General features: G+C 38.7%; 3 protein-coding genes across 3 annotated transcripts; 1 reads left to right on the top strand and 2 right to left on the bottom strand.

Moving 5' to 3' along the window:
- Window positions 1-383: 383 nt before the first annotated feature.
- LOC114477993 (E3 ubiquitin-protein ligase rnf146-like) lies at window positions 384-7083 on the bottom strand. The gene is made up of 3 exons (XM_028470740.1): window positions 6897-7083; window positions 3490-3549; window positions 384-2851 (listed from the first exon to the last, which is right to left on the bottom strand). The coding sequence occupies exon 3, from the start codon at window positions 2837-2839 to the stop codon at window positions 1706-1708; it is 1134 nt and encodes a 377-aa protein (XP_028326541.1). The 5' UTR covers window positions 2840-2851; window positions 3490-3549; window positions 6897-7083; the 3' UTR covers window positions 384-1705.
- Window positions 7082-8604, top strand: mdh2 (malate dehydrogenase 2, NAD (mitochondrial)). Its single transcript, XM_028470741.1, has one exon. The coding sequence runs from the start codon at window positions 7213-7215 to the stop codon at window positions 8224-8226; it is 1014 nt and encodes a 337-aa protein (XP_028326542.1). The 5' UTR covers window positions 7082-7212; the 3' UTR covers window positions 8227-8604.
- A 792-nt stretch (window positions 8605-9396) lies between these two features.
- rspo3 (R-spondin 3) lies at window positions 9397-25464 on the bottom strand. The gene is made up of 6 exons (XM_028470694.1): window positions 24678-25464; window positions 20808-21002; window positions 20556-20699; window positions 20284-20430; window positions 19908-20093; window positions 9397-10381 (listed from the first exon to the last, which is right to left on the bottom strand). The coding sequence occupies exons 1-6, from the start codon at window positions 24775-24777 to the stop codon at window positions 10170-10172; spliced, it is 984 nt and encodes a 327-aa protein (XP_028326495.1). The 5' UTR covers window positions 24778-25464; the 3' UTR covers window positions 9397-10169.
- Window positions 25465-26000: the final 536 nt, after the last annotated feature.

Raw genomic sequence — 26000 nt, 5'->3', positions numbered from 1 at the left:
AAACATCAAAGTGATTAGCAAACGCCTCTGATGAAGACTGGCAGTTGTCAGGAGATCAAAGTGGATTTCCTGAGGAACGGTTGTCTAAATTATTGAAACCTTAACATATTATTTAAAAAGATAAAAATAATCTTACTGAAATTATGTGGAAGTCAAGGAAACATCAAAGCGATTAGCAAATGCCTCTGACGAAGACTGACAGTTGTCAGGAGATCAAAGTTGATAACGTTTGTCTAAATAAATGACACCTTAACAATATCAAGGCTTTGATGTTCATTAATCTAAAGCATGGAATGCACTTACCTAAAATCACCCAATTGAAATTTTAAATCCAAACAGTGACTTTTACTTTGTCACACACAAGTTAAAAGGACAGAATTCTAACAAAAAACATGCACAAACTTTAAGGATGAAAAAAAATGACTGTTTATTCTTAAATTACATAAACCAGATTTTTTAAAAAACATTGCGAGGCAAACATGGTTACACAAATTTTATATTTTAGAATGATAATCTGATATTTAACTAATCATACAAGGACAGTAAAAAAAAAAAAAGACAAGTTGAAATTTCTGTAGGATGGCCAGTAGTAACTGCATGTCCTCTGACTCGCATACTGTTCTCAGTAAAATAACGCAGAATGATCTTAAAACCCCTCCGACCGCCTGGATGCTGTCCCCTAATGCAGAAGTGTTTGTAATGGCCGTCTTTTCATAAAACGCACAAGTCACAAAAGTTTGGAGAAACACCAATTGAGAATACTTGAGTTGGGAACAATAACAAGGCTATTGACGCATGACAACATTTAAAATAATAATTTCAAAAAACCCAACAAAGATTCACATTCGAAAGCCATTTATTTTAAATTGGAAAAATTTAAAACGATTCTGATTTGTACTTTTAGTGGCGCATACATTTCTATTGATTTAATTTTTTTAAACAGCAGAAGCTAAGGAAACACAAATCTGCTGTAGTCACCAGCTGTTAGTTAGCAAAGCATCAAATACCCTCAAAGTGTGAGAGCTGTTACTTTACCTTCATCTACACTCGAAAGAAGAAAGTTACATTTGAAAACAAAAGTTTGAATCAGTTAAATGAGTAGGAAATCAAGTTTGAGATGAAAATGTGTTTTTACTTAATAAAGAAACGGCCTCTGGATCCAATGTAAGTAGAACAGGAAGTGTAAAGGCTCAGTTTCTTCACTGTGTATCTGATCCTGCACCAGAGGCGCTTTAGGTTTACCATTAAAAATTCAAACAACAGAAGGTAGTTTACAACTTATTATCACTTTTCTGTCTTTATACAGAAAAACCATAGTGAGCAGCGTGATAATAGCTGATAATGATGTCAGTTACATGTTGCCCACATGATGTGTTGAAAAGAAAATGTTTTGGCTCACAAAACTATCTATGGGACAGCTGGAAGTAGACTGTCTCCATGTAAGCACTGAAACAGTTGTCATTATGCTACTTCTTCCTCTGCCAACTGAGTAGATATATATATATATATATATATACAGTATATATATATATATACACATCCAGAATATTGGGAACCAATGAGGCATCAAAGGTGGAGAAAAGCAGTCGTGTTTGCTGCCTCATTTCATCCCAAATCCACTCATGTAGAACCGGGTGAACAGCTTCTCTTTTGAAATAAATTACAAAGCCATCGTGACAAAGCATTTTGATGTTTTCATGATGTGTCACACTTCAGTCACTGCACACTGGCCATCGGGCATTCTGGACCTTCCGCTGCTACTGGAGGTGGAAGGAGAAGCTGACATTACATGAGGGGGGGTCCTGTCCCCTGGGCTCAGTCTCTGTCTGAGGGATCTTTCCTCCCAGGGCTCAAGAAGCTCTCCGTCACCCTCTTCCTCCTCTTCCTCATCATCGCTCCAGTCTCCAGAGCCGGACTCGTCCACAGAGGTGTGTGGATCAGAGGACCTGGAAGGTGAAGCCTCATCGTCTTCATCTTCCTCTCCTTCTCCATCCTCGGTACGCTCGTCAGAAGCCGTGGGCCTGGGGCTGATCTGTAACTGGGAAAGATCCTCCTCCAAAGAGGGACTGGTGCTGAGTCCAGACTGACGTCCTAGGGAAGCGGGAGGCCAGGCAGCAGTAGTCTGAGGAGCAGAGATGGCTGTAACCTGCTGCTGAACACCTGCAACTGTAGAATCAGCCCCATCCGCAGAGTTCTCTCGATTGGTTGCCCCTAAGGCACCAGTACCAACTTCACTGTCCAAACGCAGTCCTGCCACCCCCTTCTTGGGAATATTCAAAACGTCTCTTTTCATCTTTCGTCTACGACCGTGCTCGTTACGCCGATACTGCACCATGTTCTCCAGATCCGCTACGTACAGAAAGCCAGCGATCAGCATCTCGGCCGTTTTTTTTCCCTTGGAAAAAGCGTCCTCCAGCTCGCGGCTGGTTCTCTCGTCGTACTGCCACCACCCGTTACGCCCCTCGTAGTACCACGCGTGGTCATTGGCTGCTCCGCTCCGACCGCCAGCTGATGCTTTCAGCTCCTCAGGGGAAAGAAGAGTAGGCCTTTCCAGGAAGTCCTCCGGCACTTCCTGTCGGCACAAGGCGCAGCGTTTGCTCTGCCATGACGCGCCCTTCACACACAGGAAGCAGAAGACGTGGTGGCACGGTAACTGGACCGGGTGCACGCAGCTCTGCAGACAGATGGCACACTCTGGCACAGAGAGGGCAGGGGATGTGTTGCTGGAGCCTGAGCACGGGGACTCTGCGCTGTTCTCACTGCCACCGCCACTGCTGCCACCTTTCTTACTGGATGGAATGGAGTTAAGAGAGTGGTCGACCTCTCCGCAACTAGCCATCCTTGAAGAGTCCTGCAGAGGAACAAGAACAACTGTAAAGACTTGGTATTTCACATTCTACACGTCAGTCATTTTGACTTCAACTCAGAAATGAATGTTCCTAACTAACTAGAAGTTTAAAGGGTAGCTTTACTAAACCCTTGCTTTCTCAAGACCTGCCACAAAGGAGGGAAATTCAAAAAATGCCTTGATAATGGGCGGGGCTCCTGAGGCAGTTAAGACACGCCCAGTCTATACTATAAAATCTCCAATGAACAATCTGCTGTGTTAACTAGCTACTCATTACTCAATATACCTCTCTATTCGCTCGTCTCTCAATCCAACTTACTGACCACTGATTGTAGAGCCCACAGGTGCTAGTTCTTATAAAAGGGGTGGAGCTAACAGTGCTTGTTTGTGATGCAAGATGGTCCCCAAAATGTCACATGATCTTGTTCTCAGCCAATAGCAACAATCTATTGTAATAGCTGGGTTACAACCCATAGAGAGCAGTCACTGACATTTTACAACTAAAACAACTAAGTTTAAATAATTTTATGAAAATGTTAAAAGTTGGACTAGGATCAATCAACAGGGTTTAGTTACACTTTAAAGATTAAATAGAATTTATGTAATGACGTGTTTCTTTCCAGGTAACGAAGGCTACTTACTTGATGTTGTTTTAATGCTGTTGTATCATCAGGAGAGCTGTTGGACCTTCAGTCCTTCAACTACAAAGAGGGAAATAAAAAAAATTAAAAAAAACATCTCAAGAAGTGGTTTTTTTCAGCTCTCGGATTAATGAACATGATTTTATTTAATTAGCACCGAATACCATTTGGCTACTTTACAAAATATTTCAAAATAAAGTCAAATCCCATTAACGAGCACCCTGTGTTGAGAAAATAAATAAAACAAATGCTGTTAGTATTTTTGTAACATTTCATCAGTACTAAACAACTGTATTAAACTCAAATCAATGTAACTTGTCCTCCAGGGAGGATTAAAGGTGGAAACAAGTGGGAAAGTTCACAAACTATTAAAGAATATCAATATTTATTCAATTCATCAGTGTCTGCCACAAACAAGTGTTTAATCCATTTATTAGTGCCTTCCTGTCATTTTAGCTAAATATTTGTAAAATGGACTTAATAAAAGATTTAGGTGTCCACATGGACTTCACGTAAAAAAAAAAAAAAAAAAAAAATCATGAAATGAACTTCTAATTAACAAAATCAGCTAATATAACCCATGTATTAATGTTTTCCTTACATTTTGGCTAAGTGTGTAAATAAAATGTGTTTCCAGCTGGTGACAGAAGGTAACTTAGATCTGACGAGGACTTTTTCATACGACACAAAAACAGATTTTCACTTCTAAAATCAATAGAAATTGATACATTTTCCAAGTTAAAAACAAATCAATTCTAAAAATGCTCTTGTCGCTGCGAGGTGCATGTGTGCAGATGTGAAAAGGTGTGACAGAGGGAGAGACATTAATGTTGAATGCATTGGATGTGTTTTTAAATCTACTGTGAGTGTATATATGTTGTAGATGGTAGATAATAACTTCTATTTCATCCTACATCTCTCTGTTGGTGCTAAACATCAGGCCTGAAAATGTTGTTATTGAGAGCTTAGCACTAATACCGCTGAATTATTGATTTGAAATGTCACATGTTGACTCTCGTGCTCATGGAGGTGATCAGCTCATTTGTCTCACAGTGTGAACATCTCCCAGTAAAATGTCTATTTAAACTAAAAACTTGATATGTAAAGGATGTTTTCAGATAGTTATTAAATGCACACAATATATCTAAAGACAACGTTTTTGCCGTTATTGAATATTTTGTGCTTTTGTTAAATTGTTTTAGAAAAACCTTGTGAACTCTAAACTAGTCAAGAGGGAAATTAACAAGGAAAATAGTCGGTTAGCAAGATTTTTAATGTACCTCACATTAAAGCAAGGGTGTCAAACTTGTTTTAGTTCAGGGGCCAAACACAGACCACAGACTTTAGGCAGGGGAAAAAAAGAGCAATTTCAACATTATTGTGCCCTAGTTTGCACTTCCAGGTATAAATTACATATAAAGTCTATGAGAGAACGACAATATCCAAGCATTAAGTGACCTCACTAATACATTCTTGATTTTGTGACAAATTTGTATTCAATTTAGGGACATTTTTCAGAACGTTAAGAGGACATTTGCAGGATTTTTTTTTAAAAAAAATTCTGTTTTTTTAAACAGTTTGAGGTTAACAAATGACTGCCATCATGTGATATAACTTGCCCCCCTACCCCACCGATGGTGCCAAGCGTGCCAGATGACCAGTCCACTCTTGGCTTTATATTGTAAACTTGAATGAGTAATTCAGTGATATTCCTGAAGCAAGTCAGTAAATACTGCTTGTTTTGTAATATTGTCAATTTAGTAACATATTCAGTGGTAATCCTGGGTGAATGAGCTAATATTAAAAAAAATTTAAATAAATTGCCATGATGGCCCTCAATCATTTTTAAAATACCCCCATTCTTTAGACTACGGGGGCCAAAATCCCCCCGCCCCTGTAATATTTTTTTTTTTTTTTTTAGAAAATGTGTATCCATGTGTATTTGGAGGTTCAGATATCTACAACTGGAAGCACCAGGAAAAGTGTCTGTGTCTGTATGTGGGGTGAAAATATAGATTATCCTGGATTCACAACAAAAGCAATGCCAAAGCATTCAGAGGATCAAGTCATTTGATAAACGTATGATCTGGTCACAGTACAGTGAGGATGGGGCGGGGCTTAAAGCAACTAATAGGCTGCTTATATCTATGTCTAGTGTTGCCTTTTAATGCGAATAGAAATGAATGAAATTTATTACCATTGTTAGTATTTTGCATTGTATTCTTGTATATCTTAAGTTACTGATTATTAGTCAGTTTTTTTTTTTCTATTCTGTTCAGCACTTTGTGTATTTCTACAAGTTCAAACAGACAGAAGCAATATGATGAAAACTGTATGATTAAGAAATGGGGGTGGGATTAAATAGGTCTCTCTTCTTCCCACTCCCTTTTGAGCAAACATATTATTGCAATTATAAGTGTAAATGGATCTTATTATTTTGAACATCTGCGATTGTTGTTCTCTGTTGGAGTTTCCTTGAACACAAAGTTGTTTTTTTTGGTTTTGTTTTGTTTTTTCGTCCCTGCTCGAAAAAACAACAACAAATAAATGAAATGAATTTTGTAAATCACACAATGATGCACGGTTTCTCGGGCCAAATTAGATGCTCTAAAGGGCAAGATTTGGCCCTCTGGCCTCGAGTTTGACACACGTGCATTAAAGGAACAGTTTGGAGATAAAGTATTTCTGCTCCTTAATTTGTGCCCCAGGTAACAAACCAATATAGATATAGAGGAGTTTGATATGGAGGAATCAAACCAGGCATTCATTTTCAAATTCAATATCATACTACTGATTTTACATTTGTTTAGATTCAAGTATGCTTAGACATTTTGATCTCATACTGTAGTAATAAATAATAACCTCTTTCATTAGATTTGAAGCTGTTAGGGCATCAAACTGGTGTATGATTACATTTTTAAAATATGTCATGGTGAGTGATATGAGAGTAAAGACAGTGATTTTGAGTAAAATGACTAAAACAATGGCTTTCTGTGTTAAAAGTCTCTTAACATCACAGGGCTTTGTCAGTAAACCGTCTGTAACATGTTTGTGTTGACTGAAGCCAAATGTCTCCATGACAATGCTAACAAACGCAGCTAACACTAAGTAAAATCAACAGCTAACCTCACGAAGTCTAAAAACAACAATGACTAACCTGGCGATGAATACACAAATGTCAGATGTAAGGTAGTCGTATAGATTAAAAAAAAAAACTCCAATGCTAACCGGAATAGAGCGTTGACAGTGGCATTTATGGTTTAGCAGAAGCGACACAAACAATGAAACCTGTTGTGAGCTGCTAACGCTTGATAGCTCTGACTCCAGCAAATAGACGGAGTTCATTTAATGGCGCTCGCTTATTTTCACACGAGTGATACAAACAGACACACGAAGCTCCCACTTACCGACAGATATCACAGAAAGCCTCTCTGCGGGACACAGTTTTCATTTACAGGCCGTGTCGCGGAGCTGAACTTCAGGCTCAAACTGGCTTTGTTTTCCTCAGATATAAGAAGCTGCGAAAGACCACGACGTAAACTGTGCGTGCTGACGTCAGTGTACGTAAAACTCTACGTCCTCTGTCTTTATGCGCATGCTCGTGGCTGAGTCTTCCTGTTCGCTGGTGGCTAGAGGACGTTGGTGTCACGGTGTAGACGCGGCCTGAGGTGCTTTTTTAACACATTTCTACTGAGTCAACGACAAAGAAACAAAGCCAGGAAGATGTTTTCCCGTGCCGTGAGACCCACCGTCAACCTCGCCCGCAGCCTGTCCACCTCTACGCAGAACAACGCCAGGGTGGCGGTGCTCGGAGCGTCGGGCGGCATAGGCCAGCCGCTGTCTCTGCTCCTGAAGAACAGCCCCCTGGTGAGCCAACTGTCCCTGTACGACATCGCACACACCCCCGGGGTGGCCGCCGACCTCAGCCACATCGAAACCAGGGCCCATGTAACTGGCTATATGGGCCCCGATCAGCTGGACGCTGCCCTGCAGGGCTGCGAGGTGGTCGTGATCCCCGCCGGTGTTCCCAGGAAACCAGGTATGACCCGTGACGACCTGTTTAACACCAACGCCACTATTGTCGCCACACTGGCCGATGCCTGCGCACGCAACTGCCCCGAAGCCTTGATCTGTATTATCGCCAACCCTGTCAACTCCACTATTCCCATCACATCAGAGGTCATGAAGAAGCATGGAGTCTACAATCCCAACAAAGTGTTTGGTGTCACGACCTTGGACATTGTCAGAGCAAACACGTTTGTGGCAGAGCTCAAGGGCTTAGACCCAGCCCGTGTCAATGTCCCTGTGATTGGAGGTCACGCTGGGAAGACCATCATCCCTCTCATTTCCCAGTGCACACCCAAAGTGGAGTTCCCTGCTGACCAGTTGTCTGCCTTGACTGGCAGGATCCAGGAAGCTGGCACTGAGGTGGTGAAGGCCAAGGCTGGAGCTGGATCTGCCACTCTCTCCATGGCGTATGCAGGTGCTCGCTTCACCTTCTCTGTTTTGGATGCCATGAATGGAAAGGAGGGGGTAGTGGAGTGCGCCTTTGTCAGGTCTGAGGAGACGGAGTGCAAGTACTTCTCTACACCCCTCCTCCTGGGCAAGAACGGCATTGAGAAGAACCTCGGGCTGGGCAAGTTGTCTGCCTTTGAGGAGAAGCTGGTGGCTGATGCTATTGGCGAGCTGAAGGGTTCCATCAAGAAGGGCGAGGATTTTGTGGCTAATATGAAGTGAGCCGGGGACTTTCAGTTAGTCAAAAGCAAACCGTCAATAATGTGATCCGTCTGATATCAGAAAGCATCCGGGGACATTTTAAGACCTGTCAACGTTTCCTCTTTCAGTTTTGTTTTTTGTCAGAAATCCTTCTTTAAAAAATTCTCCTTTATCTTGACAAACATGGCTTTATCACACACATTGATTTGTGTACATACTGTACACAATTTAGCAAATGATATATTTTAATGTACAGTCTGAATTATTGAGGATTTCACTGCTAAATCATTTGGGAGGAAATACTGTTATTATACCTGTTGATGTGAATGCAGTAGATGTTACTGATGAATGAGCAACACAAAGTTCTCTCCACCAATAAACAGTTGAGCTTTAAAGTTATTCATCTCTGTCTGAGAAGGTGTTTCGTGTGATTAGGATGATCTTAAATCTACCAGTTGGACAAAAAAAACAACATAATCTGAAACAAATAGTTAATCTGTATTTGAAAGCTTGGATGCGACGATGAGTCCATTTTTAGAAACAAATTCCTATCTTGTAAAGTTCAAGTAAGGTATCAATTTTCAAAGTACCCTCTTTATAGAAATGTTAAACAGAAAATGATCTTGCTCTATTAACTGACGCTTGCTCAAGCTTGACTTTTATCATAATTATTTATCAGTAAAACCAGAATAATTCCAGTTATATAAATTTTTTTTCTTCTTTTTCTCAGGAAATTAGATCTCCTGACATGTTTTGACTGCCAGTCTTCCTCAGAAGCATCTAGTGATTGCTTTGATGTTTCCTTATGAGAGAAAATGTAGGAATACATCAACGCAATCACTAGATGCCTCTGAGGAAGACTGGCTGTTGGCAGTCGAAACATGTGAGGTGATCTAATTTCCTGAAAAAAAAAAAAAAAGTTGTCTGAATAAATGAAACCTTAGATATTAAAACCAGAATAAATTAAACTTAGCACTGTCTCATATGCATTTATTTACCAAACTCCTAATACATTTTGAAAACCTTTAACAATTAGCTACAACTGGTTGTCTAGATCCTGTATAACATCATATTTGGTACCAAAAAAAAGTTTGTATACATATAAAGCAGCTTTGAACATAACACAATGAGGACAGTTACATGTGGGTGACCCAAAGTTCAAATACAGACACAAGTACAAACCAATAATATCTTTATTTGAAATACAGGTGCTTTTTGTTTTTTTTGTTTTTGTTTGGTAGCTTTATTGATAGAAAATGTACAAGGAAACAAAACCTGGGTTGGGTTAGATTCTTTTAACATATGTAGACAAGATAAGGACTGTATTGTCCAAGACAAAAAGAACATCAGATGGGTTTTTGACCTTAAGCTCAAGATGCAGGATTATTACATCTGTATGGTTAAAAAAAAAAAAATCATGAATCTATCAAAAGATGGACATCTCATTATTTGGCTTTAGTCTCTAACTTTTCCAAATCTGCACCAACAAAAGATCTACAGAACAGGATCCACAATAATAAACAACTGTTCTAAATAAGGCTGCAAAATCTACTTTCAAAACCAAGATGCACAATGTTGTACCAGAGCCCTATTAAATAACCATATTAACAAGTACATGACACCTTTATCTTTCGGCGTTTTGTTTAACTGTCCTCCACACAGGCAGTTCTTTCTGTTCTCACAGTTCTTCAGTCCCAACAGCAGCCTGTTGTGAGCAGTGTCCACAAGCTTTTTTTCCATCAGCCTTTATCAGTGGCGGGTGTCGACAAACTGAGACGATGGGGGAGAAAAACTCAGTAATTCGTCAGCCTTGTCGCTAAAGGTGCCCGTCCCGCTTGTGCATAAACAGGATTTTCCAATCATACAGGTAGCAGCAGCACCCCTGCCGGGGTTGTAGGGGGCAACAGGTGGAGTTTTATGAGGAAGGATGGGAAGTTGAAGAAGGGGAACCGTCCAATGAGAGCCTACTGCACCACAAGGCTGTCTTCATGAGATAGTGGCTCACTGTCATGGCCTCTGCGATGTCTGTGCTCTGTTTTGTTCCTGTTATCAGATTCCTCACGTTCACCTGCGTCCCTTTCTCGCTCTCGATCCCTCTTTCTCTCCCTTCTCGCCTCCTGGTTCTCTTTATCTTTACGGTTGTTGCGATTCCTTCGCCCATTCTGTCGTCGCCCACCTGAAAAGAAAACGAAAAAACTTAGACAAACTTCTACAATTCAGTATAATTAACAGAGGTTGGATTTGTTATTCATCTATAATTTATTAATAAATATATTTATAGTGATGCATGTCCTGGGTGTGGTGAGAAACAAAAACGTCTCGATGATGCTATACAAGCAACTTTAGCGAAGCCTTATTACTTTTATCTCTCGGTGGACACAATTAAATGAGGAAATCAATGTGTGAGACATGGTTGAAACAAGAGAGCGCCACTTGCAAAACTTGTCTAGTCAAGGACAGTGTTTCTCAAATGGGGGTACGCAATGCATCTACAGGCCAGGGGGTACTTGAGAGAGAGTGGAAGATTAACAAATGAAAGCCTTAAAAATATGGGGTTTTATCATGTTTATTTTTAGTTAAAAATGATTTTGATTTGATTTACACAACAGCAGAGTATCTCACAATGAGGAAAAAAATAAAATAATAATAGTAATAAAAAAAAGGGAAATAAATCAAACAAGGCAACGAGAGAACATATGGTACTGAAATCCTGCTTATGAAGCCTATACATGTTTGAAAACGAGTAGGAGGAAATATATATTTATATATGATACCCCCTTGTAATATCTAGTACTATACATATAATCTTATAATATACACTTATTTACACTATAAATATACATATATATATATACACACATATATAATTCATTGATATATCTATTTAATTATACAATTAATGTGATCCATTATACATTAATTTGTCTACACATACACAATGAATACACATCTATTTACAATTTTATATTTTTAACACTTGTGCCCCGAGAACATAAACTTTACGTATTTATGTTTAAATTGCTTTAAATTCTGACATTTTTTTTTTATTTCAACAAAAGCCGTTTTTTGTTTTCCGTGCATGTAGTGACCGAAAGTTAATTAAGTCTCAGCTTTTTCAATAAACAATTTCAGAACATTTTTAGGGAGAAGTTTTTGCTGTGCCTTAAATGCTATTTTACTTGTTTGAAAAGCAGCAGTTTCTGCTAATGTTAGTAATGAAGATTTATTGAATAGTGGCTCGGTGTGGTCCATGATAATCACACTGTTACCAGCAACTCACAAATTGACAACAAAAACACACAAAATAAGAGAAAAAATATACTGAATAATAAAAAAAAAAAAAACAGACAAACAACAACTAAATACACAAAATGACACCAAGAGAGAAAAATGCTTAATATTACCAGCATTAAATGACAGAAAAATACACAAGATCACTACAAAAATACACAAAAATAACAGAGAAACAACCAAACGACACCAAAAAACACACACGCTGAGAGAGAATAATTTAAATAATACCAACAACACATAAAAATGACAACAAAAACACACAAAATAAAAGAAAAATATACTGAATAATAAAAAAAACAAACTACAAAATGATACAAAAAACACACAATGATAGAAATGATCTTGATTAGAAGATAAACTGAAAATACAGGAGTCAGTATAAGCTCCACATCAGGAGGGAAATGACTGGAAATGATAAAAACTATAGAAATAAATCTATTCAGGAGGCACAAAATACTGTTTTATTTCACTAATTTACAAAATGAGATTCTTTAAAGTGTGTTAACACTCATTTATTCCATCATTATGCTCTATAGTTGCTTTTTTAACAGAATTCTGAGCAAAATGTGGTTGTCGGACAAAGGGTACTTGGATTCAAACGTTAGAGAAAGGGTTTTGAAAAACACTGGTCCAGGAGATATGGGATGTTTTAACTTGCACTAGTGGGCTGTGGTGCATGTTAAAGTGATGTGCTGTGGTAACATTTGAAAAAGTACAATAGATGCTTGTACATCTGTTTATATCCTTAACATATCACAGGTTGTATAATAAAGATTTATTATTTTCATTAAATTAATCAACTTGTGCTTTAGTATCTCTGAATGTTTACATGTAAAACTTTGGAATATTGGTCATTAGGCTTGGAAAACAGCATTTATAAGTCACAAAATAGCATAAAGTATGGTTAAAGTGGTAAGAAGAATGATTATAGGCTAAAAGGCTTAAAGTTCCTTGCTCGGCTAAGCTGCAGAGCTAAATGTCATGTTTTTCTCTCTTTTTTATGCACAGCTGCTAACAAGAAAACAAGTTAGCAGATAGTAAAACAAGATGGAAGGTCGTGGTGGTTTGCAGGATTTCAAGTGTCTTTTTTCCAGTGATTTGTTGCTGTGGGGGTACAGATTTGATGTTGTGGACAGCTTTGAAGAGGGTTAGCTAATGGGTACAAGCACCAGTAAGGCCTGCTTTGAGGCATAGCCAACAATGTGACAGTGAAGCAACAACTCAGTAGAACATACAGTATTAATGCCTCTCTGTAGCAATACTTATTCAAGAAATCATTTATTCCTTTCAATAGCATTATGTAACTCTTGATTAATAAGCTAACCATCCTTTTAACACCTGCTGACAGTGATACATTTTTTACATATTGCAAAAAACTAGAGAAAAAAAAAAATCTAATGTTTAGTTATGTTATGTAGGAATATAAATATGTCTCATGTTTGTCAGATAACTGCGATCCCTGTTGCCAAATAGGTCATAGCTGCCCCAAATCTAAAAATAAAATGCTTAGACACAACTTTAGAGTGATTACAATAATATATATATAATTTTTTTCAAATCGAGTTGTATACGGACACAAAAAATGCTAAGGAACCAACAGCAAAATTATTAAAACATATATTTCACTGATTAGGAAGCTTAAGTGTATTTTACAGCTGATTTGGGGCCTGTTATCAAAGAGATGCTAACAGAAAGCTAACACAAGAGGAAGGTTAACTTTTTTTTAGGTTATTTATTTCAGGCTCAGTAACTGTGAAAAACTGTAATTGTACTTTAGTAAGTGAGAACATATTTGTAATTGACTTTCTGAGGATTTAAAAAAATAATTGTAAAGAAAATTGTAATTGGGAAAAAAACTTTGGTCACTGTAATCGTGATTGAATTGTAATTGAACATGGGTAATTGAAAACGTAATTGTAATTGAACATGGGTAAATGAAAACATAGCTGTAACTGAAAATTGTAATTGACCCCAACCCTGGTATGAAACTGTCCAACGTGGACCATATTTGGTGATTTTCTTTTCCCCCTTTTGACTGCAGTGTGTGATATGAACCAATAGGTGTCAGGCTTTACCCATAAACAGCACCTCTGTGTTAGTCCATCAGCTGTTGCCCCCCCCAGGGTGAGCAAATCTTTGTCTAAAATAGAAAGCCTTTAAATAAACCGCAGAATTATCTGGTCTTGCAAAGCAATCTCATGAACAAAATGTAGAGTTTTTGGAATGCGGGAGAGACTTATCTACACTTTAGCCCCCAGTTATTGATGATAAAAACAAGATCCACCCTCAGAGAGGTTGGAGACAGGACCCACAGAGGAGGCCCTTTTCTGTTGTTGTACTTTTTGCTGTTCATGTGTGAGTGGAACGGAGCAGCTCTGCCTGCTTGGTGTGGGCTGTCTGGTCAGGGATTGTGAAACTGCTGAAGTCGGCAGTAGTTCCAGAGACAGGGAGAAAGAGAGATAAACCACACGGGAGAACGAGATCTCTGTCTCTCTTGTATGCTTAATGTTCACCTCCTGCCCTCCGAGCTCAACATCTCCCGATATGTCCATTAATCAGGGCCAGTTTCTGGCAGAACCTTCATGTCTGACCAACACATGCTCTTCTATTACTGAAAGGCTTTATCTTTCTCCAGAAACCATAAAAATCAACAAATAACAGCATATCGGCTAAATTGACCTCACCGTGTTTCTGTGGATTAACAGATAAATAGTGAGTAGATAGTGAAAAAAGGAAATCCAAAGACAGTTTTCCACTAGTAGTTTCATGGATGGATGGATGGATGGATGAATGGAGTAATCTGTTGCACTGACTCGTTCGAGGTATGCCCCCCATCCTATATAAACACAGGAAGTCCCCTTCGCTCTCATTGTTTTCTCTGCCCTGACACCATAACTATTTACAAGTTCAGAGGATTAGTCATACTGTAGCTCCGGAGCCTTTGTCAATCCAAAGGAGAAACCTAATCCATGCCAGTGTTGAGATGATTACTGGAGTTAATTAAACAGATTCTACAGATTTTTTTTTTGTCATTTATAGAAAATAACACTATAATCTGAGGAAAAAAAATAAAATAAACTGCATTCCTTCCTGGCCTGATAGAGTCAAAGTCATGGGATGGTTCTGTTGATGAATGTTTTACCTCAGCTTTTTCTTCATGATACATGCCACTAATCTGTAATCTTTAATAGTTTAGTTTTAAATACAAAATTTGATTTAAATTTACTTATTGTCTTCTGAAAAAAGTTTCAGGTTATCAGAATTATTTTAAGTTTAAGACCACTTTAAGTAAACTAAATTGACAATGAATTCATTTTTGACTAAATCTGTAGATGCTTTGGTCAACCAAGATCATTTTATGAATGAGCTCAATAATATTACTATTATCAGCCATATTTTATCACCATCCCAAGTCTAACTTCCTACCCAGTGATGATTTCTGACTGTTTTTTTTTACCTACTCTTACTGCAAAAGGCAACTCATTGAACGTTTTGTTTATGTTGGTTTTTTTTTTTTTTGTAATTTCTGATCAAAATGTCAAGAAACATAGTCATACTTTAGTCACCCTGCCCGTGTTAGCACTTAACATTAGTTTTACGTTTTTGTCAGGTGAAAAATCTTGTCCCCTAAACCCACTTAATCCTGTACATGTTGCATAGGTCTGCTGGAGACTGTCCAACATGACATCAGACACTCAGTGGCTACATAAACACAGAGAATTTGGCAGGTCAATAGCAGGAGTTGAACCCATCACATCTGCACTGGGAGGCAGCAACTCTAGCAACGTGCCAAATAGGAAACCAGGTAAAACAAAATGGTTTTTGCCAAAAAAAAGTTAAAAAAAAAACAACTCTGCGACATACATTTGGCTCCTTTTCACTATGTACGGTATTGTTCAACTTCACAGGTCTTTCTGGTGATCTATGATGGTATTATTGCGGTACACTGGATATGATTCCACCATATATTACCTGAGTGGGTAAATAATAAAGATTGACCTATGAACCCTGAAAGACAGCCATCTGCGGACAAATGACAAAAGATTTTTATATGTCAATTTTATATCGCGCTTTTCTGGGTACTCAAAGTTGCTTTACAATGAAGGGCGCAGTATATGGGGACGGTGCCTTGCTCAAGGGCACCTCGGCAGTGCCCTGGCACCTCTCCAGCTACCAGAACAACTTCTGTTCTTTTGGACCATACTGGGACTTGAACCGGCGACCCTCCGGTTCCCAACCCATGTCCCTAGAGACTAAGCCACTGGCGCCACAAGATGATTTCTGATGGATAAAAGACGTAAAAACAAACATATCTATTGAAGTAAACTCAAAGCTCCAAATAATATTTAATGAGCTGGGGTAGGAGTAATTGGTTGTAAGTGAATGTGTATTTGCCTGTGATTACATCTGTGTGTGGATTCTAGACTTTAAACTGGTGACATGTGCAATGGTGTTCCCAGTCTTGGGCCCTTAGCCAACGTGTGTATAGGATAGGCAGGTATTTGATAATTATAGAAAGTAGATGGGTAGATGTGCTAAAAAAAACAAACATTTGCTGTGAAATATAGTGATAAAAAAAACCCCCAAAAAACATTTGTATAGAGTTTTTGCTTTGCAGTATTGTGCAGAATATAATTAGTGGCAAACATTTGTCGTATGTTCCAGTTTTTGCTCATCAATGTCCGATTACCAATTTAAACAAAAAAAATCTTCCATTTATTTATTTAATTCTATCTTCAACTTTCTGGCAGATCAGTGGAAAACAAAGTGATTACTATTCTAGATAAAAATCTAAATTATTGATATTTCAAACATGAGTCTCACAAAAGGCTTTACTTATTGACACAATAAAGGCTGTAGAGTTCGAGAGCGTGCATGTGGGAAACAGCAGCAGTGGATGATGGAGACATTAAATATACTTAATAACAATGAGAGTAGAGGGGCGTGTGTGTGTATTGTGTTCACTGTGTGTACTATGGTGGCACATCCTCTGTGGCAGGCGTTTTGTCGTCCGGGGGAGCTTTTGGCGGGAGCCATGCTGGGATTAAAGGCTATGGTTTGTCCCACAAGTGGAATGCCTGCCGCACGGCTGCCAGGGTGTATCGAGGGAGGGGTTGCGGGTTTGCGTGTGACAACTCATCACCTTCCTATGAGACTCTATACTATAAACTTGATTAAATGTAATTTTTTTTTTAATATGTAAAGATGTCTTAGTTTTTATAATGTTAACACGGAAAGGGACTCATATATCTATTTATCTTTTCTTTTCTACAGTATAAAACTGATCAATGAAATAGAAAGATTGTAATAATTATAATGTCAGCTTTAATGTGTATTTAGGTATATTTGTAAATTAATCACAATACAATACATTTTTTCCCCCCTATGCTATTCTGTTTTTTATTCAACTTTAATGTTTTTATATTTTATTTATTTATTTATTAGTTTTTTAATAGTAATATTTGTAATACATCAAATTTATATAGTTATTTTAAAAAAACTCATAGACGCTTTATATGGGAGGGAGACAGTGTGAAAAAAACCCAATAAATGAGACACTTAAAGCAGACAAAAATGTAGGTGAAATGTTAGTGGAGGTTGAATGTCTGTGTAAAGAGGGAAGTATTTATCATTTGTGTTTTAAAGGATGTATGGATGGGGGAAGAAAGTTCAAGGCCCTGTCCACAAAGGTATGGTGCTTGGATTTGACGATCTAACTGTACCTGGAGATGAAAGTGAAGTGGACACTGGAGATTGAGAAAACTCGGCAGGAAAGACAACATATTGGAGTGAAGGGCAAAGATAAAAGACCAAAAGAGAAGAAAAAACAGAGGAGGAATGTACTGTAGTAATGTCGTAGGGCTCTTGGAGAATTACTCAGGGGTCTTTGAGGTCAGACCACTGGCCTCTCTAGCGTGTGCAGAACATAAACAACAAGTCGGGGATGCGCCAAAACAGATAACTAGGTCCTCTGAACCAGGAATCATCTCTGAGTTTGTGCTTCAGTAATTCCTTCCTTGTTGGTTCGCCTTGGTAAGATCAACAGAGCTGATGATTTAACTCCAAGTCTTGGCTAGCAAGTGTAAAAAAGGAGCTTGTATGGGAGTCCATGTTTTCTTTAGCACAGTAGGGAGTATGTGTACATGTATGGAGCACAGGATCAGTTAAAAGATACGGATGAAACGTGAATGAAGGAATGGATGACAGCAGGGTGGGCCAGGGTATGTTTCTCAGTTAGTGCAACACATCACATAAACCCTGGGCTATTTTCAAAAGTTATCACCAAAACAAATCTTTGTGTAATCGTGTTTGTCTTTTGGCTAAAATGTAACTTAGTTTTAGTCAAAATGTAGTCCATCGATCCATTTTCTGGCCCGTTTGTTCCTGTTTTCAGAGTCGTGGGGGTCTGCAGGTGTCTATCCCCAGCTCTCAATGGGCGTTAGGGGGGCGTACACCCTGGATAGGGCGCCAGTCCATTGCAGGGCAATTTCAAGACTCCAATCAACCTACAACAGTGTCTTGAACCCAGGGCCTTCTTGCTGTGAGGCGGATGTGCTCACCACTAAGCCACTGTGCGCCCCAAAATGTAGTCATCAGGACTATTTCAGTCATCGCGTCATCAACCACGTAATCAACCTGGAAGTCGCCATTTAAAACATACCGCACACACAAGCAAATCCCAAGAATTTGAGAGGAAACGGTGAATTACTGCGATAAAACGTAACTTTTCCAAATAAATGCCCTTTCCTGTGGACTAAGTCCTTCCCTGTTTGCCTTTGCATCTGTAAGGCATTTTGAGGAGCTTTTCTGTGGTTTATCCATCGCAATAATTCACCATTTCCCCTCGAATTTGGAATTTGCTTGTGTGCGTGCGGTTTGTTTTGCTGCTGCATATCGACAAAATGGCGACTTCCGCGTTGACGACGTGCCGTGAAAATACTCTATAGTTTAGTTTTAGTTAACTAAATGACATTAAGATTTTAGTCGACTAAATCTGTTACAGGTATAGCCCACAAAAATTTACAAAAACAGGCCCATTGCCAAGAGCTTAAGCATTTTTAAAAGATTAATGAACTATTAATCAACCTGATATGGGATGATATTAATATTTATAAATAGTCACAGACAGATTTGATGTGATCAATGTGTAAGACCACATGATGACTGAGTTCTGATAGGATTTCGTCCTATGTGACGAAATTATGGTTTTGTTTTTTATAGTTAGAAGAAAATATCAATAAATATTGTATTTGTATTTTTTTTAATTGCTCATACATTCTCATTATTAATTGTCACTTGAAAAAAAATTAGCCAACAAAAACTATGACGTAAATCTTTAGTCTACAAAATGAACATTGAATGGAGATGGTATTTCTCTAGCTGGTATTTTGGGGATGTATGTTGTTTTGCGTGTGTGTGTATATGTATATGTGTGTGTGAGAGAGAGAGAGAAAGAAGCAGCTGTAGGGATAAACTAGCATTGATATCCTGGTTGCCGTGTGTTGTTTTAAGCTAGCTGTTTCTGCTACACACACAAACACAGATACACAGTGTTTGTTCTAGAAGTGTGAGGCCCCATGGGGCTGAATCTCTACCTTTTAGGCTGTCTGCTGACTGTCATTTAACACTACAGAGTTGAGGTACAGAAAAAAAAACAACCATAGCCACCGTCCACCTCCATGCAGTGCAAACACACCCCAAGGCATTTGTAAATGTAGCTCTACAAAAGACTTTATACAGACACAAGTTGGTCCGAAAGCATTTTACTCTCACTTCATTACAAATGACAGTATAATGCTTGTTTACTGGCAGCAAGAAAGTTGGTTTTATGTCCAAAGAGGTCTCATGAGAAAACACACGACCTACCCATTGCAAAATCGCACGTGTGTTCCGCTCACTGTCCTCACTCTAACCGCAACAAGAGTGCTCTGAGTAAACAGTCATAGTCCTCAGCGGAAGAACGGCTAACTCTGGTTGTACAAGCTTAAGCAGCACGGTCTGGAATTCATAGTGAGCTGAAAACAAGCCATGTGCCACAAATACAGTGCTGGCTGAACGCATGACAGGCTGGCACCGGTTACAACTCAACAATGTATAGCATGAACACATTTAATTGCTTTGCTTTAAACGTTTGGGTTTCCCACTGAGGTCGCTCAGTTTAGCTGAGACTAGTGATGCCAACCAATGTTTGTACTTTCTGAAAATTCGATAGGTTTCTCCGTGCACTTCTGTTTTCATCTACCGTATACAAACGTGGGCTTGTTGGGTTTATTTGAGTCATCTATGTATATTTACTCTGTGATGTACTGACAATTGATCTTGAATATGACTTGGATACAGCACACAGGGTTCACATTGAGCTGCATTGAAACTCTTGCTGCTTAGTATAGCGTAGATTCTTTCCTTACCTGGACATCTCCTTCTCTTGACCAGACACTGTTTGACCTCAGAGATCTCAGGGCAGGGTTTGCCAAAAGGCGATGGGTACTGCAGGACCTGCCTTGTTCGCGTCTCCTGGCCTCGCTTAAACCCACATGTCCTTCCGGACCGAGAGCAGGGGCTCCACTCGCTCCACTCTCCCACTTCACAGTGTACTAAAAAACAAAACAAAGAACGAACATTCAAAAACAAAATTTTTCCGAAAGCTTAAGATGGGATTTCCCTCCTGTTTTCTGTCATTTTGCCAGTTGAATGGATTCTTATTACTTTTATGACTGACACACACACACACACACACACACACACACACACACACACACACACACACACACGAACTGGACTGACCTTGTAGAGTGCACTGCATCAGTTTGTCACATGGTTCGTAGTCCTCTGGACATACATGGTAACACCTCCCACTCAGCTGGTAAAGGCCTGGCCAGCACCGCGTACATGTCTCACTGTTCACGCAAGACTCACAATCCGCTGGGCACTCTATTAACACACAAAACAATTACGTTAATAATGAATGCACCAGTTGTTCAATGTCAGATAAGTGGGCGTTCATGCACTATACTGGTGGACATTATTATTCTGTCCCCTGAACTCAGAGCACTCACTGGGAACACACTCTCTCTGCGTGTCACTGCGGACCAGCCCCTCTGGGCAGGTCTCCTGGCACTTGCCCAGATGAAGGTAAAATCCAGGCCGGCAGCGTGTGCAGAAGTTCTTGTTGAAGCAGGAGTCACATTCTGACCTGCACTCTGACAGAGAGAAACAGACCCAGTTTCATCCAGTTATTGTGTTTCCTGCAGTGCGTAAAATATACAGTGGGGCTTTAATATATGTGAATCTACTTTATTAGTACTTACTTGTGCATGTGTTTCTTTCTGGGGAGCGTGTGCCGTAAAACCCAGGGGGGCAGGAAGTCATGCACACCCCGATCTGCTTCATCCCAATCCTTTCCAAATGCATGAAGAAACGGGGTTTGCAGGACAGACATCCATTGTAGTCAGAGCAGGTCAGACAGCCACCCTGCTGGCATCCTGAGCTCACACCAGAGATCTCTGTTGACAGAGGCAGTATGATGGATTTCAAATAAGATAGAAAAGAAACCTGCTCCAACCATATCAAAGCTTTAGCTGTAATAATGTTGTCTATTTACTTTGGGTAAGTTGGAAACTTTGGACAAGCATATTTTTAATGCCTATTAATCAAAATCCTTAATAATTTATTTTATTGTCTTGCTTCCCAGATCCCAGTGCTTCATCTATAACACTTGCTATATATGTAGGCCTTCAAATACACTGGTTTTTAGGCCAAATAAAAGTGTTAACAAAGGACTCAACTTGTTGTTTTTGTATGTGTAACATCTGGTATGAGTTTTTTTGGCTTTAGTTATAATGCTCATAAGCTGGATAATATAATGTTCTAAAGCAATATCCTATTGTGTCTTATTTTTCAACAGAATCAAAAAACAATAGGCAACTTGCATTTGATTTGACCATTTAGATGGTAGGATATAATCACTGTTTATATCAGTGTCGTTGTACCTATGTTTTAGGTTTGGTGTCCATTTTTTTCATCTCTCAACGGTCACAGCAAATTATTATTTTTGTATTACAGGTAACTTGTGTTAATGATTAAATACAATCAAACACAATTACATCATGAAGAAGTTATGAGTACAATGTGGTAAATATTTTAAGACCAAGTTACTGAATGTTGAGTTACTGGTCTTGTCACCAAATCATTCATCCATCCATCCATCCATCCATCCATCTATTCATCCATCCATCCACCCGTCCATTCATCTATCCATCTGTTTGTCCATCCGTGTCTGTACATCCAGCCATCCATCCATCAACCCACCCATCCATTCATTCATCCATCCATCCGTCTGTCAATCCATCCATCCATCCATCCATCCATCCATCATTCATCTATCAATTAGAAATCCCACAGTTAGATTTTTTTCTTTTCCAGTATGCTCTTGCTGATCATGTCTAGCTGAAACCATTGATGAATGATTAAATGAAGCCTTTTTATCAAGTGGTGCACTTCCCAAATTGTGATGTCCTAATTTACAGATTTACTATAATAATGTGCCAGTAATGCTGTTATTTATTTTGGAAAGGGTTTGAAATTTGTTTTTGGTTAATGTAAAGAAGTTTTCTGTGACGAGTTCTGTATCTATTAGAAAAAAAAAAAAAAAAAAATGAAAAATGCGAGTACAAACGAAAAAAAATAAAAATAATAATTGCCAAGCTTGTCCATGTAGTCAGGTGTACGAGGTTGTGATCAGAGAGGTCAGAAGATAGTAAACACCAACTTCACTGCTCCTTTATTAGTGTTTCTTTGAAAAGGTTGAAATAGTTACAAGCAAATGGCAATAAGCTGAATCTGAAGCCTTGAGTAAATTTACAACAGCCCCAGGGAAAACCCACTGGACTGATTTTCTGTGATGCTGACTTTCATTGGTTAATCTTTTTCAGTTCAGGAGGTGGTGCGTGCCAGTTTGTCATAGATCATAAACTTACTGTTTGAAATAACATAACTATCTTTACAACTGCTGTTCATTTAATGCACATGTGTTCCTGCCAAGCTGCAGTGATTCACAGAAGCCTTAAGATGCAGGAATTTGGCTTTGCCCTTCCAGTTGCAACCACCACAAAATCCTCAGCTGGACAGTGGAATCTTTTTTCACATCCAAACAAGCTCTTGTATACAAAACATATGTTCACACAATACAAGATTGAAGCAAGGTGAAAAAGATAATGAAACGAAAAAAGTGAAATGTAAAAAAAGACATCAAAAATGCCTCTGTGGCTTGCAATCAACAACTAACTTGATTTTCCTTCCATGAGTAAAAATCCACCTGTCTTCATTGCTTGTGAAGCTGAAAGTTCAAACATTACAATATATTCATTTGTATTGGTTCAGTAAGCTCTAATGGCGTATTCAATGATGACAAGCAGGAAGCTAAAAGCAATGGTTTTGTCATTGCATGGTAAACTTGACCCATTAACCGAATGGTCATTGACTTCACAACACTTTTTCTTCATTTCCCCTCTACGGTCTGTACTCATTCACCCCTTCAGACCAACGTAATCCTTCATCCACGCAATCTTTGGAAGTCTCGAATATCTGCTTCATCAGAGGAAGTTTAGCTTATTGGACGACCCCAATTAATAGCTACAAGTCTGGAGGTATAAGATAACTCCACACTCTGTATGAAAACCCTTCCAATTAGATGGCATGAGTCACGACATATAATTATGAAATGTGAAGACTGAATAAAATACATTATTCTCCTACTACAAAGAAGTACAGCTAAGTCAAATTTGCCTTTGAAATAATTTTCTTTTGGTTTTCCTACAAACAAACAGAAAATATCCCTCTTTTTGATCTTTCGTGAGTCAATGTGAGAATGCAGCACAAGTTTCTGCTTTCATTTGTCACGCACTTTGTTGAGAGTCTCTTTAATGTTGTTTACACGAAAACGAACACTAAAAGGGAGAATCTGTGTCTTGCAGGAAATCATTGGTTTTTAGCCAGACACCACAAAATTGTCTTTATTTTTTACAGTGCACAGACATATCTAAATGAAATATATATATATATATTTTATTTCATGTGGCAGAAATAAATCCCTTAAGTCTTCCCTGTTAGGAGCAGAGCAGTCAAAGCTCTACAAACAGAAGCAGACAACGGTATAACTCAGTCTAGGGGTGCATTATTGTAGATCACATACCTTTTTTTTTTTAGCCACACTGGCACATAATACATGGAATATTCCAGCTATTTCAACTCCTTTATACCAAAACTATAGTCACAGAGAACATCTGGAGACTCTCAGTGATAAAGTGTGCGTAGGAAGAACAGGAAAAGAGTACTTTATTGAGACTTATTTCATTGTGTCATGGAAAAAAACTGGCCACAGGCCATTAGATGAGAGATAAACTTGGAGCTGAAGGTGATATCAGCTGTGATGAAATAAAACCAGACTACAAATGCATTAGTTATTTAGTGAAGGTTTTAGGTTTAGCCCTATCTTCAAATGTTTAATCTGAGATTCAAAACCTAAACAAATGGGATGTTGGTCAACAGAAGATAAAAAATATATAAATATATATATAGTATATTTTGAACTCTGCTGCTGGCCGCTAGAGAGCGACGGGAACCAATAGACCGAGCGCACGGTGCTGCGCCTGTGGCCGCGTTTACGCATCAAGTGGGACCGACCAACCTGTCCAGTTGATTTTCAAGGAGCAGCAATAACACAACAATCATAAATGCTAGTAAGAGAAAGTCATTGTTATGTGACATGCCCCTGTTATTGCCTTTAATATGCTGCACAGTATGAATAGGGCATGCGTAAAAATGTAAACGTGGAAAAAGTTTTTAATATTCCATTATATTTTCCACGTTCTTCATTCATTTGCCTTTTAAGTAAAGCTGTTTTTACTCAATAGATCATGTAACAAAAAATCATTAAAAGTGACCAGTTTTAATTCCAAATTAAGTTCTCATAAAAATAAATACTAATTAATTTACCTTATTCATCATTGGTAAATTAATTGGATTACTGTTTTTGTAAAGCCATTCCTTATATGTCAATGCCACAAAAACAAACAAACAAAAAATATCAAACAAATAAAAAACAACAACAGAACTGTTTCAAATGACCTAAACATCGTGACATGGTTTACGCACTTTCACCGTGCGGGTCCGTTACTCACGTTTGTGCTGCCGATGCCTGGAGCTGCTGTGCTGCTGACAACCAGTGTAATCCATGCAGTTCAAGATGATTAAAACAAAGGAGATCAGTTGTAATTGCATAGTAGCCCAGAGTGTTGACTCCTAAAGCCAAATGTCAGTGGTCACCAAAACACTTTACCCCCTTTTTTATTTGTATTTTTATAGATAAGATTTCGTTTTCTTCTACCTAACGGAGGCAGAGGCTGGACTGATGGTTACTCCTAAACGCAGCAGGACACCCAGCAGTGTGGTGATATGGGGTGATGATATGTTTGGCCCAATGATGCCTGGGCCGTTTAGACTGTAACATCCTGGATAGGGTCCACATGTGTCCCAAGAAAGCCAGACCGACTCAGGGAGTCGTTATCCTTCCTGTAATTAAGAGCATCACCTCCAAATGGCACAGTTTAAAACGTGGCTCTTATCCTTTACGCATAAGAAATAGAAGAAAAAAATATCTTATGACAAAAAAATAAAAGAAGAAGAAAATAATTTTAAGCAGAATTTTGAGAGTTTTGAGAAGTTAAATCCATTGGCATACTCCAAAAATGATTATCCAAAATGATTTGCGTTTGCGGAGATGCGCCGTGCGTCCCGGTGCGTGGATGCGCTCAGACTCCCTGCTCCACCTCAGCATCAGCACACAGAGAGTGAAAGCGATAATAATCACCAAAAAAACCAGTTCCTCAGTTGGATGTTGTGCAAGTCTCACACAGCCAAACAGACACATCCACCCGCGGCACCTACACTAAAGCCAATCCAAGTCTCAGCAGCTGCAGCGTTTTTCTGCTTTGCGTGCAAGAGCATTCACTCCCCTGGGCCGGCCCGATGGATCCAGCCTCTCCCTCTCACTCTCCCTCTCTCTCCCCATGACCTCCAAAGTTTATTTAGAGGCCATGCCCTCCGTCAGAGACACACAGAGAGGCTTTAATGCAGATATATGTTTAGAAAGTTCCAACAAATAGAACATTTATTGATCTGTTTTGAGGGATTTAAACTTCATTTCATTGTTACACTAAAATGCCCCCTTACCTTTTTATTAAAGAAAGAAAGAAAGAAAAAAGTACAGTATTTTAATGTTTTTTTTTTTTTTATTTTTTTTTTTTTTATTTAATTAATTTAGAAGTAGATTTTTAACACATGGCCAATATTTTATGCCTCTCACAGTGGATTATATGACAATTTCCGACAATGATAAACGTACCATGTGTCAAAAATTAACTATTTTATGCACGAATCAAGACTAAATTCAACACATTATAAAAATAGTCCATTATGATTCGGTATTTTTCCTTTTTCTTAAT

Source organism: Gouania willdenowi, chromosome 16 (assembly GCF_900634775.1).
Source record: "Gouania willdenowi chromosome 16, fGouWil2.1, whole genome shotgun sequence".
Lineage (NCBI taxonomy): Eukaryota > Metazoa > Chordata > Actinopteri > Blenniiformes > Gobiesocidae > Gouania > Gouania willdenowi.
This window is presented reverse-complemented; position numbering and strand designations above follow the sequence as displayed.

What these genes read in the sequence shown, in the direction of transcription:
- mdh2 (XM_028470741.1), top strand. Translation starts at nt 7,213, where the DNA reads ATGTTTTCCCGTGCCGTGAGACCCACCGTCAACCTCGCCCGCAGCCTG.
- rspo3 (XM_028470694.1), bottom strand. Translation starts at nt 24,777, where the DNA reads ATGCAATTACAACTGATCTCCTTTGTTTTAATCATCTTGAACTGCATG. An exon ending in AGAAAGAAACACATGCACAA is followed by an intron (nt 20,700 to 20,807) that starts GTAAGTACTAAT and finishes TCTCTCTGTCAG; the next exon opens with AGTGCAGGTCAGAATGTGAC. An exon ending in GATGCAGTGCACTCTACAAG is followed by an intron (nt 20,094 to 20,283) that starts GTCAGTCCAGTT and finishes TTTGTTTTTTAG; the next exon opens with TACACTGTGAAGTGGGAGAG.
- LOC114477993 (XM_028470740.1), bottom strand. Translation starts at nt 2,839, where the DNA reads ATGGCTAGTTGCGGAGAGGTCGACCACTCTCTTAACTCCATTCCATCC.